General features: G+C 41.6%; 1 protein-coding gene across 4 annotated transcripts in view; it reads left to right on the top strand.

Moving 5' to 3' along the window:
* The first annotated feature begins 4,328 nt into the window (after window positions 1-4,328).
* Kif2a (kinesin family member 2A) overlaps window positions 4,329-15,166 on the top strand; it is a 58,230-nt gene continuing 47,392 nt past the window's right edge. For all 4 annotated transcript variants that reach the window (XM_052743247.1, XM_052743245.1, XM_052743246.1 and 1 more), the window contains exon 1: window positions 4,329-4,462. In XM_052743247.1, the coding sequence (XP_052599207.1) occupies window positions 4,399-4,462 (64 nt within the window). In that variant the 5' untranslated portion in view covers window positions 4,329-4,398. The remainder of the gene's footprint in view (window positions 4,463-15,166) is intronic.

Here is a 15,166-nt window from a genome sequence, read left to right as displayed (position 1 = left end):
TAAAACTCAAGTTAAAATTTATTTGCCACGGTCTCAGTATTAGGAGATAGGAGATGGAGCTGGAGAAATGGCTCAGTGGTTAAGAGCACTGCCTGCCTGCTCTTCTAAAGGCCCTGGGTTCAATTCCCAGCACCCACATGGCAGCTCATAACTGTCTGTAATTCCAAGGTTCTGACACCCTCACACAGACATACATGCTGGTAAAACACCCATGCATATAAAATAAAAAGAAATTATTGAAAAAAAAAAGCCAAGAGCTAGGAACTTACAGAAGGCTTGGGGCTATTTTTATAGAAGAGGGTTAGTCATGGAAGAAGCAAGTTCCTCGCTTTTAGTTATGAAGAATTTAGTCCTGTTTCTTTTCTCTGTCTCCTCATATGTTCACCTGTCTTTCTGCCTTGTTAGCATGCAGCCTGGAGGCTCTGTTAGACACTAGCACCATATTCTGGACTCCCTGACATTCAGAACTATTTTTGAAAAGCTTAAAAAAATAAATGACCCACTCTTAGGTATTCTGTTATAGCAACACAAATGGACCCAATTGAGAATTTGGCAGGGAGAGGAGAGTTATGGAAAAAACAAAGAGTGGAATTTAAATAGGAAGATCAAAAGATTTTATTTTCTAAAGACAGGGAGTGTCAATGTTTACAAGAGCAGATAGGAATCTAATAGAGGAGAGGGAATATTTCAGAGGATGAAATTTGGATTCGTATCTCCCAAGTGTTTTAAAAAAACATCTAAGAAGTAAACCACAGTGAGATTACACTGGTTTAAAATGTAATGGGATTGGAATGACTGACTCTCCCAAACGGAGTGGAGCAAACAGCAGACCATAAAAACAGTTGCTGCCAACCCTATCTACGGGACGTTCTCCACTTGATCCCAAGTCTGCAAGCTTTGTCCAAGTTATTCGGATAGATAGGGAAACCAAAATGAAGTTTCAAATCACAGGATACACACACACACACACACACTGGGCTAGACCTAAAAATACATAATCTGTGCCTTCATTAAAAAAAAAAAAAAAAAAAAAAGAGTAGTGCCTCAGTCATGTTTTGTTGCCATGAAGATACATCATGACCAAGGCAACTTATAAAAGAAAGCATGTAGTTGGGGGCTTGCTTACCGTCCCCAGTGTGAGTCCATGATCGTCAGGGTGGGGTGTTGGCAGCAGGCAGGCAGGCATGGTACTGGAGCAGTGGCTGGAGGTTGACATTTTATCCACAATTTGGAGACAGAGAGAGAGGAAGAGAGAGACTGGGAATGGCGTGGGCTTTTGAAACCTCAAAGCCCATCCCTAGTGACAAACCTCTTCCAACAAAGCCACACCACCTAGTCCTTGTGAAAAACAGTTCCAGCAACTAGGGACCAAGCATTCAAGTATGTGAACCTAGGAGGGCCATTTTCATTTAAACCATCACAAGTACATAACTGATTAAAGTGTCACCTTTGGCTTGAAACTTCACTCATTAGCTTAACAACCTTTTCCTTGGTTTATTTACAAACAACCCTAAAAGACATATATTATTTTCCATCTATAAATATTAAGGTAATTGGCTTGGTTGTATCACAATCAGTATAATTTTTTTTTTTGAAACAGTTTTAACAACTCAGAATTAATAGGTCAACAGCAGTTACTCTTCATAGGACTTGACCTGAAAGAAACAATTCTTGAACAAGGATTTTGTTTTTCCTCCTGTCATTTCAGGATAGGCTGGCCAGAGTAGACAAAGTATGTACACAGATTTATATAGCTGGTATCATCCTCTTATCCTGAAATAGTAAGGATCAGTGTCAAACTGATAGTATACCTCATTTTGTATTACTAGACATGAAATTCTAGTCAATGATTTGAGAAAAATATAAGCAGGTTTTAAAAAGAATAGAATGGTGTTACTCTAAAAAAAACTTGTATTATATTTAAATATCAAAGCATTATCCCATTTTATTTCACTTATAAAGAATTTCTATGATTGGACAAATAGAAGTTATTATTCCAGGTTGATCAAATGGATAGTCAACCAGGTTAAGACACTGGCTCATGGAACAAATGTTGAGGAGCTTACTATATAATCCTGACCAGAATAGTTTTTATTAGCTTATTTATTTTTGTTTTATTTTTTGAGACAGGGTCTCACTATGTAACCCAAGCTGTCCTGAACTCACTATGTAGACCAGGCTAGCTTCACAGAGGTCTGTCTACCTCTGCTTCCCAAGTGCTGGGTTTAAAGGCATGCATCAACACTCCCAGCAAGATTTTTATAGCATTATATATCTTAGAGATTTGTTATTAGTTGTTTAGTCTAGTAGTTCTAGTTAGGGTCTTAGTTTTTGATAGTGGTTGAATCAGAATCCTTTCTCCAGGATGTGATGGAAACAAATGTTGATGCATATTTTTATGGCCACTCTTCTGAAGGACTCGTGGATACAAAGCAAATCTTTGTTAAACACATATGCTAGACCAACCATACCCCAAACCAGCCTGTTGGGTATGATTTATCCGGAAAGATCTTTGTGTTTGGTTAGTCAAGTGTCTCGGGCATTTTTATGCAACAAGATAATGTATATATTTTTAGAATACCTTTGTAATATGGATTAAAGGTTAAGTCTTGATTACATAACCAACAGGATGCAACGTATGTGTCAGCAATCATAATAAGACAGTACTTATGAAGCAACTTTAAATTTAGCAGCTGTATCGTTGGGACTTCTTCGCCTTCCTGGAAGAATTTGCAAGCAAATAATTGGGTACTTTATACCTTAGTCACAGAAATGTAAGAGAATGAGCCCTACTAGACAGCAGCCCAGAGTTGTATAAAACTACTACTACAGAGAACAAAAACAAGACAGAAGCAGAACCTTCATTTCAACCTTGTTTTGAAACAGAAGTCCTGACCTATGATATCATTTCTGGAACAGAAAAGCAGAAGTCTTTTTCTACATTGTTTATCTTTTTTTTTGGGGGGGGGCACAGTTTTAAGAGGCTCAGAGACCATCTTTTTAAAGGAGTTACTTGAACTAGCTGCTTCTTGTATTAGGTTGGAAATTCGAGGCACACAAAAAACCGCATTTACACATATATATCCAGCTTCCAATTTTTGAATCTTAAGACTGTATTTTTAATCATTATGGGCAGTTTAACAACGACCAGGCAAAGTCGATCATGGAAATGTACTCCTTCCATATGAAGTCCCAATACTACTAGTTAGCGTCAAGTTTGTTCTTTTTTCTAATGGTCTTGAAAATTTTCCAATGGTCTCTTGTCCACTTGCCCCTGTGCTTGGCAGAGATTAGGTGCTGGCACTCTCCTTGTTGCTGATGTAGTCAGCCCAGTCAGATGACTGCAGAAGAGACTCATTATTCAACCTTATTCAAGTCTCTGCTCTGGTTTTGAGTCAGAGCTGTTGGCATTGTAGACCAGAGCAAGTAAGTCTGGATTCTACAGCAGCGACAGGATACCAGGACAGGCCCTCTAGATCTTAAGTACAAGATAAAGGACTACTCAGAAGGGCTTCGGTTGAATGACAATGACCAGGAAGTTAAGGGGAAAGGAAGGTCTTCGTTCCCCTTTAGGGTGGAGGAGACACCTTTTCTTTCCTCCATAACCGGATGGGAAGCCCGAACCAGGCCATGCCTTGGCCTTAGGCAAGGTTACTTGGGCCAGCCACCTCGGAGTGGCATGCAGTTGGACACCCACCGCAATACACCGTGGGCCAATGTCCCTACAGCCCCGCGCTCCAAAAGCCTCGCCACCACGTGGCCCTCAGCCCATTCCCGCTGCAGCCGTCAAGGCGGGAAGCCGGAGCCCTGCAAGGCACGGCGCGTTGGTTTCCCGCGCCTTCCTAGGCCGCGCGCTCAAGCCAGCGCGGCGCGGGCTCGTACCGGGCCGGGCTGCGCGCGCGCTCCGCTCGGGTCCCGGGGAGGGTTTAGAGAGGCGGCCGCCTGCAGGCCGCAGAGGAGCTGGGCGGGGCCCGCCTGCAGCCGGAGCGCGCGCGGGCGCCGGGCAGGAAGACGCGGGCGGCCCGCGTGTGCGCAGGCGCGCGGCGCCCCGCCTCTCCCCCCCCCCCCCCCCCCCCCCCGAGCGTCGGTCCGGGCGGGCGGCGAGAGCCCTCCCACTCTCCCCCGCGCCGCCTTACGGCTGCGGCCCTCGCTTCACCCCCGACGCCCGGCGTGCGCATCCCTGCCGCCCGCCCGCCCGCTCGCTCGCTCGCCCGCAGGCCCGGGGCCTCCGCCCGCTCGTCCGCCGCCGCTCCGCCGCGGCCCCCGCTCGCGTCCACGCTGCCTCCCGGGCCGGCGCGGCCGCGGGCCACCGCCGCCCCTCCCGCCGCCACCCCGCCCCCTCCCCGCCTGTTCCACCCGCCCGTCGCCGCCGCCGCCGCCGCCGCTCCGGATGAGGTGATGGCAACGGCCAACTTCGGCAAGATCCAGATCGGGATTTACGTGGAAATCAAGCGCAGCGATGGTGAGCGGCGCCGGGGCCGGCCGGCCCTTGGATTGCTCCGCGGGCTGTGGGGGCGGGAAGGCGGCGGCCCGGCGCTTTTGTGTGCAGCGTTGTGCGGGTGGGTGAGGCGGCCGTGGGGTCCGCCCGGGCGCCGCTGCAGTGCGGGGAGGGCCCCCGGCCGCAGGGCTGGCCGCGCCGCCGCGAAGGGGCCGGGCGGGGGTGGCTCCCGGGTTCACGGTCCTCCCCGGGGACTCCGTTACGGCTGACCGTGCCTCGCGCTCCCACCCCCCCACCCCCGGCTCTTGCCTTTTACCGGTCTCTGCATCCGTGGCGTGGCGAGGGTGGGAGCGCGAAGACGGGGCTTTGAGCACCGAGAGACCCGCCTGCCAGCCAGAGGCCGATGGGCAAGCCATCCGGTTGTTTTTAAACTGCTCTCCGGTTGTCAGGCCTCTCTGCCTGGCCTCTCCAAGCATACTGCTTGCTTGCTTTTTTTTTTTGCTCGTCCCTTTGCTGGGAGAAGGGTGCAGAGAATGCTGCACTCGGCCATGAAAAGGGGTGGGGGAGCCACGGAAAGAAACACTCGCTCGATAAAGGCTTGGCCAAGGTGATGATCCTGAAAGGGAAGGAGAGGATGGAGAGAGGAGGGTGGACGCAGTCCACTCGAGGCACTACGGGAGAGGGTGGGGGTGGGCGACCGGATGTTGATATGTTCACACCCTCGGGAGGTAACTGAGAAGAGTGTAAGGCGAGGTGAAGATACATGTTTAATTCATTTTTTTTTTAAAAAGACCCGTAGGCTTATAGATGTTTCGGGGGGGGGGGGAGTGTTTTATATCACTGACTTCCAAGTGTAAAGTGGAAATCATTTATGTTGTAAAGGAAATAGTACAAGGGGATGAATGAAATTATTTTCCTTAGTTCGGATACTGAGAAACGAATTAGCTAGAATTATGAGTCGATTCTGGACTGCATCTCCTCTATGACCAGTTCTTTTTACTTACTTCTGGCCTATCCACCATCCTTTACCCTAGTTAATAAGGGCAGGAATAGGACACCCACTTCTTGGTTTCTACCAAATTCGACCAAGTTATGTCAGTAGACGTGAGTAGATTGGTTTTCCTCTTACTTACGATGAACTGGAAGACCCTATATGGCTAGTGATTTTTCCTCTCTTAGCAATTGAGATAATTTGTGGTAACTGGAAGCATCATTGTTTTATGTATGAGAAAATAAATTGCGACTTGTGGTGCTTTAGAAGTTACCAAATGGGAAGAGATATTTCCTTTACTTGGATTGGGGTTTGCTTTATTATTTCTCTACAGATTACCTTTCTTGTAATCATTATGCTGTTCCATGCCATTTTATTTTTTGATGGGCTGTATATCAACAAATGTAGGATTTATGTGTTAATTTAAAACTTGGAAGTATAATAAAAATTTCTTTACAGTCTTGCAAGTCTTAACTGTGGCTGTTAACTGAAATCTTCACAGAAATGGCATGACAATCCAGAAGTTTCTGTTACAATTTTTCGGAGATGCTGTTTTTTTTTTTTTTTATTTTAAGTATATTGGACTTAAGTAATTTTGGTTCTTTGGTGATTCTAGGACATAGGCTTATAATGTTCCTTCCACCTTTAGCTTTAGCCTATATCAGAAATTGACACACAATGTATTCCAAGTTAGAGTAACCTAGACAACATTTTCAAAAGTGGCTTCTCAGAAGAAATAGTGGCTGTCAGTACAGTGTGTGTATACTGTCCTAACCTATGGGTTGTAAATACTTACATGCCTTGGATGCAAAAGGGTAAAGGTAGGTAACTTTTAAAAAACATTTAAAATCTCTTATTTTTGGAGATCTTATAATCTTAGGCTGGCCTTGAACTTGTTTCATAGCTGAGGACCTTGACCACCTCCTGCCTCCACCTTCTGAGTGCCAATTTATGAGGTTCTGGGGGATCAAGCATCACCAATTGAGCTACAGCTTCAGTCCTGAAAAGTGGATAACCTTTAAAGGAAATAATTAGCTTTCAGAGTGTTTTCACAGTTGAATTTCATGTCTAGAAGATTCCCCCAAGCTTTCTCTCTTGTCACTTTAAGGGGGCTGTTTTTGCTTCCTTCCTTCTATAACAGATTAGTGATTGGATAAAATACCAGTGGTCATTGTATGTGTAAATAAATAAATAAATAAATAAAAATAAGCCTTGTGGTTGAATAAACACTGATAGTAAAGAAGGGCCACTTCAGCCTAATGGGGCAATACTGCGCTGCATGTATGATCTTTGTCCTGACAAACTTTTCCTGTCAAGATGGTCATATATTAAGATTCCAAAGGCCAAATCATAAAGCACAATGGGCCTATTCCTGTGTTCGAAGATCCTGCAAAAATTCCAGTCCCAATTAAATCCTCACTGCTGGTTAAAACAAGATTAGCAGTGGGCTTCTGAATTCCCAAGTCATCCTAAGTCATCTCATTCATGAGACAGCATATTTCCTTAAGCATTGATACTTAGAACTGTACAGCTTACTGTTTTCAGAATTCATGGCTGAAGTAACTGATCATGGAGAGTGCAGTGGAGGCATGTGAAGATACCCACACTCATTTCAACCAGAGCCAGGATGTTACAGGATTAAGATACTTAACGGCCTCAGGAATTGCTTGAATACATCTGTGTATCACCCACACACCCATGTGGGTCCCAGTTGAATGCGTTGCTCATTATTGGAGTTTTGTTTTCAAACACTGTGTTAGGGCTGGTGAAAAGGTTCAGCTTGATGACCTGAGTTCAGTCTCCAGAACATTCATCATGGGAGGAGAGAACCAGTCCTTGCATTATTTTGATTAGCCAGTCAACTGGAATTTGGTCAGGAAATAAAACCCTGTACCTGTGCTCATTTCTGTACTCCCTCCTTCATCCTGTGACTCCCCTTCCCTCGTGGCCTCTTAGTTCAGGGTCCTCAGAGATGATTGAAGCTGAGTAATCTAATCAGGCTCGGGTTTTGGTTGTTTGGTTTTATTATGCTTTCCCTCAACCCCTCCAATATTCTAAGGTTAGATATGGCGGGAATTTGGCCTAGACTCTAGAGATTGCTTTCAATCACAGGTAAACTGGTATGAAATTGGAATCGTTTCTAAAATAGACACCTACATTTTCTTTCTTATGTTTTTACTATTACTTGATTCAGGTCCATTTTAGAATTCCATGACTCTAAAAACTACAGTTATGCAGACGCATAGCTAGATAGCCTGTATTGGGAAAAAATATTGTTTAAACTGCACTATTGAAACAAAAATTCTGTGGTAACAGTGACCTGTTACCCTTTAGGGGACTGGGGCATGGCTGAGAAATAGTAAATATTTATTCTCCAAGTGCAGCTGAGGTTGCGTTGGTCTTTTAGCTGATGTGTCATCTAGTGGGATTTTTTTTTAATGTCCACTAAAAATCTTGGAAGATTATTTAATTCTCATTTTGTCTAAGTGGAAACTGAGTCGTGGTTCAACAGGAGTAGCCTCTGTAAAAGATATAGCTTGTCAGTGGCAGGTTAAGAACCTGCTTTGCATAGCGTAGAAACCCGACTACCAAGAGTTATAACACAAAGGGAGGAATTCTCTGCTCCTTCGGAACTACACATACCGCTTTCTGCAGCCTGGTCAGTAGGTAGAAATTGTGTCTCACTCATGGGAAGAGCACCACAGAGCATCGTTAGAGTCACATTGTGATAAATAATAGTTACTAGGAGTGTCACAAGCCCAAAGTTGTGGGAGAAAAATATTCCTGTTTCTTGATTAAACATTGAGAAAACAGTGTCTTCATTAAAGCATCTGAAAAGCAGAGGAGATGGGGATTTCAGAGGGCCATCAGGAATGCTGGAGCTTAGGGCAGACAGTCTCACAAAGATTTTTAAATGACCCATTCTTTACATGCTTTGCCATTTATTATTGTACTAGTTCATCCTTACATACCATTTTATGGGCTTCTGATGAATAGAGTCACAATGTACATAATTAAAAACAGGCAATATAAGAATACAACAGTAATTATGTGACTGTTGTGGGAATAGGATAGAATGGGTGTTTTTGTAGATTGGTAATTTCCTCTTGCAGGTGACTAAGATGGTACTGCTTTGGTGTCCTATTTATTAGGCATAGTTTTCCAGTTGCTTCTAAACATATTCTCTAATTGGGTTCTCACAGGGGCTAGATGAAGTAATAAGCAGAGTGGGAAGACAGCAGATGCATCATTTTATGGGTGCAGAATCAGAATTTGCTGAGCTTACATGGTTCAGAAAGGACATAGCTTGGTAAGATGCTAATTAGTGACTACTGAATGCTAGCAAATGTTATTGATGATAGGAAGTTATATACTTTGTGAATATTAATTTTTTTTGAGACACACAAGCCCCTGTAATAGAATTTCCTCCACTACCATCAAAGGAGCTTAGAAAACTATCACTTTGTAACATAGCTTACATTTGTCAAATTAGTGAAATCAAATTCTAACATTTTACCATTTATAAAGGTAAAGAGTTAACAATTGAAGGCTTCTTCAATTTTGCTTCCACCAGTATCACAAAAAGCTAGGAATCTGTATATTTGTTTAGCTACTCCATTCTATGGCAGACTTATAGGGAAAGGTTGTATATTAACTTGCATTGTCATATGTATATACTTTTTCATTTTGGAGGAAGCAGGAGAGAGCCAGTTAAACTTGTGCTTTCTGAACCACAGAAAAGCAAACTAGTGTGGAAACTCCGAGCAGGAGAAGGCACTCAAGATATATTCTTTCTAGCCACAAGTATACTTGTGGTTAATATTATATTGACCAGCTGGTTGTAGTGGTTGTTGGCTTATAATCTGTAGAATGCAGCACTCCAGAGGGAAGCTGAGGCAGGAGAATCTCCACAAGTTTGAGGCCAGGCTAGGCTACATGGTGAGGCCCTGTCTCAAAACACAAAACAGCAGCAACAAAATTACATTAATCTTGTGCAAAGCTCAGTTCTTGAATTGAGCCACTTTCTGATTTCATATCCTCTGCTTGTAACCTAAAGTAATTGCTCAAGATACTTGCTTTTTTTAGGTCAAAGCAAATTCCTAGCTTAAAGGATAGACATACACTTTAAACTCTGGATAAAACTAAGTCTTGTGGTCCACGTGTGGAACAAAGTTGTTTTTCTTTCTGTCACATGCCAGCTTCTTTTTTTTTTTTTTTAAACCTAAAGTAATAGTACTACAAGTGGAATATCTCTAATATGAAAATCTGCAGTCTGAAACTACAAATCTGAAACTTGGATTACTTGATACGATGCCACAAGCTGAAAATTGATGCCTGGTCTTACATGAGGAGTTGCAGTCAAAACACAGGCACACTTAAAAAATCAAAATTAGTCTCAGTTTATGTGTATCAAATGAACTTGAGGATATGGTCATACCCTCAATATATTTCATTATGTGTGTGTAAATGAACACTTCCAATCAGAGACACTAAGTGTGTTTCGTGCAAAACTGAAGTAGACATAAGAAGGGAAGAGCACTGGCTGCTCTTTTAGAGGACTTGGGTTCAACTCCTAGCACCCACTTGGCAGCTCATAACAGGCTGTAGTCAGTTCCAGGGGATGCAACACCCTCTTCTGGCTTCCAAAGGCACCAGGAGTGCATTTGGGCACGGACATACATGCAGGGTAAACACCCTTATAATTTACACACAAACGTAAGTTTAAAAAAAGAATCTCTTTTAAAAATAGACATTAGTGTTTTCTCATACTAAACCTTCAAGTACTTAGGGATTTATGGATGCTGTGAATGCTGTGTCACATAGATAACATAGAGAGCAAAGTAATTTCAAATACATGGGCAATGGGATCTTATCTAGTGAAAACAATGAAATGGTATTTTACCCTATTGTTGGTTAATTGTGTTAGTTTTTTGTTGTATTGAAAGAGTAAAATGAAGAAGCTAATGTCTTTCTTTTTTGGGGGGGTGGGTTTCGAGACAGGGTTTCTTTGTGTAGTTTTGGTGCCAGTTCTGGATCTCACTCAGTAGACTAGGCTGGCCTTGAACTCACAGAGATCCACCTGGCTCTGCCTCCCAAGTGCTGGGATTAAAGGTGTGCACCACCGTTGCCTGGAGCAAATGTCTTTCTTAAAAGTCATTTCAGTGGTAGAGTGCAAGATGCTGGGTTCGGTCATAAGCACTGTTGATTTGTTTAAAGTAAAATTCCTATTTCCGGGGCTGAGAGTGTCTCTCAGTGGTAGAACATTTGCAGGACCGTGTTCAGCTTGCTTAGGCCTTTCTTATTTTTGATATTTTTCTCTTTACTCCTTATAATAAAACTTGCAAATTCAAACACTTACTAGAGTGTGAAGTATTTTGAAATATAGACCTTAAATGATTGTGGTATATCAAAAATAATGAAATATCTCATTTCTGTGTTTTTAGTGGCAGATTTCATTAAATTATTCCATATCCTACATTGTTATGTGTGGAAATGGAATGAATAAAGTCCTAACAAAGAAATCAGTCATTTTCTAGTGTGGCTAGTACTAATGGACACATGCTATTCTCTGTGTACATCTGTACTTTTTTAGAGTTAGGCTCCAGGTACACTCCCTGTGTTCATGCTGTTTTCCTCAAGAGCCCATATTCAGTTTAATATAGCACTGTCATTCTGATAGCCCTTGTGAGTTAGATGAATTGGCATTACTTGCCACTAGTGGTCTACTATTTTTTTCTAATTTTGAATCTTTGTTATCATTTCAAGACGTGTAATGTATTCCAGTTTGAAGTTTCTGGCAGACCATCAGCTCCTGACACCTGGTTTTTCTTTAGGGAACCTGAGTCAGAATCCTTATAGACACAGACTATGGAAATAGGTAGAGCATTCTGCCAGCTGCTCTTACCTTACTTCAGTGTGATTTGAGCATAGACTCCCTTCACAGTGTTGCCAAGTACTTCCCTGTTATATTTTATCTACTTTCAAAGACTTACTCCATTTTGTAGGTTATGGCACTAATTCTTAAAGTTCCATCTATGTAAAATTATTTTTAAAGATAGGATCAAGAAGAAATATGTGTATGGTTACGTTTGTTGAGTGATCATAATTCTTGCTGAACAAACCTATTAGCTTCTGTCTTCCACACTGCTGTTTAATTTCTTTTTTTTAAAAAATTGATCCAAGAAGGAGGATCTTCGCAAATGGGAGATTAGCCAGGCTATAAAGTGGGACCCTATGACAGAGTTTTATAAAGTGACTTGTTACTTTTGGTATCTGAAGAGATTTAGCATTCCTGTCATTTGCTAAATGTGTGCCATACAGTATTGGATTTTCACGACAGCCTGTAAGACAGACGGTGTCTTCCCTACTTCACAGAAGAGGAACTGAGCCTCACAGATTCTATTGTGGGCCAGGATTGTGACCCTTTATTTTTTAAAAAAAGTTGGATTTTCTGATGAACAAGACATGGTAGAGTTCATGGAAGGTAAAGTGTAAATAGTGGAGGAGGCAGCATTCGGGGCTTATGGCACAATATGGAAAAGTTCCTGAGCTGGAAACACAGGGCTGTTGATGAAAGGAATTGCAGACGGGGCTGGAAGGGTGAGAGATGAAGAACACAAAGAAGCGGGGGAGGGGAGCCCTAGAGCACCTTGTTAAAGACTTGGAAACAAAGTAAGGTAAGCATCTTGGAATTAGTTTCTAGGACACTTGGAAACTACCATAGGGCTTAATCTCCTGAAAGCCGTAATAGGAGTTAGCCAGTGATTAGTGGTAGATTAGAGAGACAGAACTACAGAAAATGAGAATTAGCTTGGGTGAGATTGCAGCAGTCTAGGAAGGTGCATTGAGAAGCAGATGAGCCGAAAACATGGCAAGAAGGATCTTGGTTGTCACTGGGGAGGAACGTCACACTCAGAAGTGTAGCTTATAAAAATCTCTTTAGTTCTGTTTAATCAAGCTAATCCTATTCATGAATACAATGTGGAGTACTAGAAAGCCTGGGTACATTGTAACATCAGAGAGAGCAATTTTGGTTGTTTTTTGTTTGTTTGTTTTTGTTTTTTTTGCCATTGATATCTTAAAAGTAAATGAGTTTAAGGTGTGGGGCACTTCCAGTAAATGTTTACATGCAATAAGAATTTACTTAAGCTTTTTAACAAATTGCTTTGTTTTAAGACTGAGCCAAGACTGTCAGAATTCCTAGAGTGGAATGGAATGTAAAGGAAGAATTACAGCAAAAAACTTGGGTTTTTTTCTCCCTAAAAAAATAAAATATTGTTTAATTTATTTATTTTATGTGTATGGGTATTTTGTATGTCTGCACACCAGAGGAGGACATAGGATCCCATGGAACTACAGTTACAGATAGTTGTGTGCTGTCATGTGGGTTCTGGAAATTGAACCCAGGACCTCTGCAAGAGCAGCCAGTGCTCTTAACTGCTAAACCATCTCTCTAGTCACTAAAAGATAAAATATTTTGATTCTTGAAATGGGCCTGGGGGTGTGGCTCATTTACTACTTAGCACTTGCAGGCTCTGGTTGAAGTCCCCTGTCCTCTGCTCCCACACCCTGGCTGCCCTCCTTTGCCTTTTCTTCCTTATTTTTGACCTATGTTTCCCTACACTGGCATTTGCCTAGTCTATTCTTCCCTAAGATTCAGAATACCTTTTCACAGTGTTTAGGATGTCTTAATGGCTATTTGAAAGGACTTAGCAAGGGATAGATGAATAAGAGGATTTGGGGGCAGTGAAATTATTATTCTTAGTAGTGAAATTATTCTGGATAAAATAATGGACATATTCTTTTATCTATAGAAGTTGTATTACTAGGACTAAGTCCTACTATAAGCTAGATAATGGATAATGATGTGTGGTTGTAGATTAATTGTAACAAATGTACCTGGTGCAGGATATTGATAATGGAGGGCATATGGGTGAGGGAGGCTGTTTTAGTTAGGGATTCTATTTTTGTGAAGAGACCCCCATGACCACGGCAATTTTTATTTATGAAGGAAAACATTTAATTGAAACTGGCTTTCAGTTTCAGAGATTTAGTTCATTATTGTCATAGTGGGAAGCATGGCAGCATGCAGGCAGACATGGTGCTGGAGAAGGAGCTGAGAATTCTACATCTTAATTCACAGGCAACAGAAAGCACACTGGGTGTAGCTTGATAATAGGAGACCTCAAAGCCCACCCTCAAGGTGACACTTCCTTCAAGAAGGCCACACCTCCTAATAATGCCACTCCCATTAGACCAAGCATTCAAACACATGAGTCAATGGGGGCTATACCTATTCAAAACACCACAGAAGCATACAGAATCTTTGTGAACTTTCTGTGAACTTCAAAAGGGGAAGGGATGTACAAACTTTGTCTCGGCCTCCTTTGAAAATAAGTTAATTGTAATCTATAATACTCAAGAATGGAGATTAATTAAACCATGGAATTCAGGTTTGCTGCTTATTTATGTATTTTTAAGATCTATTTATTTATATTTAATGTATGAGTACTCTTATCTGCATGTGTGACTTTACACCAGAAGAGGGCATTAGATCCTACTTACTATAGATGGTTGTGAGCCACCATTGAACTCAGGATCTCTGGATGAGCCGCCAGTGCTCTTAACCACTGAGCCATCTCTCCACCCTCTGTTTTTTTAGTTTTTTTATTTTTTAAGACAGAATCTCATGTATAGTAGGCTGGCTTTACTTGGACTCACTATATAATGGAGGATGACCTTGAATTGAAGATCCTCCTGCCTCCCTGTCCCCAGCATTGGGATTATAGGTTTGTGCTACTACACCCTATTTATTCAGTTCTGAGGATTGAACCCAAGGCTTTGCACATGCTAGGCCATTACTTATCTGGGTTTTCTACATGCTAGGCAGTTATTCTATCAACTGAGCTATACCTCAGCACCAGATTTTTTTTTTTAAATCACACTTAGTTGAGTTTGCTAACAAAGAAAATTTTAAATGAGCTATGTGGTACAATGAGAAGGATTCAGATATATTTGACAACTGAAATACATTCTTTATTTCAGCCTGTGGACATAGTGAGTTTATAGTTCAGATGTTATGATGAATGCCCAAGCATTGCATCTTGAAGCACCATCATCCTTGAGATTGGCCAGTATTGAATATAAACTGGTTGAACAGTAGCAGATTTCTGCTCTAAGATGTGAGCACATGAAATCTATTTCCTGTTTAAGTTTAGTTTGCAAACAACTTTAAAGTTATGTGGAGTTTTGGTTTGGTGTGGGAAGTAATAATTGTACAAGTAACAGGCCTATAATTACTGTGGGGCACTAAAGAGAAATGAATATAATGATTTATATGTATTTTGTTTAGGAAATGAGAAAAATTAGGGACTTCTAGTTCACTAGAGATAAATCTTGTAATTTAGTCACAGATAGCTATTTGATGAAATACTGCTATTGGTCAAAATTGTTTGTACTGTTTTAATAAAGAAATTGACTTGTCCAAGGCCATCTATAGATTAATACATAGAAGCTTAACAATTGGATTTCCTCTAAAATCCTACAGTTTAATTCCTTTTAAGAGTTCTTTACATACTATGGCTGTGTTAAGCATCACAAGTCCAATTATTAATTATATGTAATACTTGCATTTTCCTTCTTAAGGTTTAGTTTGCCTTGCCCTTGGTGGTAGGGTGGTGGATTTTGTTTGTTTGTTTTTGTTTTCAGTTAACCCGACTAGTATTTGCTGAATGCTT

The sequence above is a fragment of the Peromyscus californicus genome, unplaced genomic scaffold (assembly GCF_007827085.1).
Source record: "Peromyscus californicus insignis strain IS unplaced genomic scaffold, ASM782708v3 Scaffold_18__1_contigs__length_77618521, whole genome shotgun sequence".
NCBI classification, from domain to species: Eukaryota; Metazoa; Chordata; class Mammalia; order Rodentia; family Cricetidae; genus Peromyscus; species Peromyscus californicus.
This window is presented reverse-complemented; position numbering and strand designations above follow the sequence as displayed.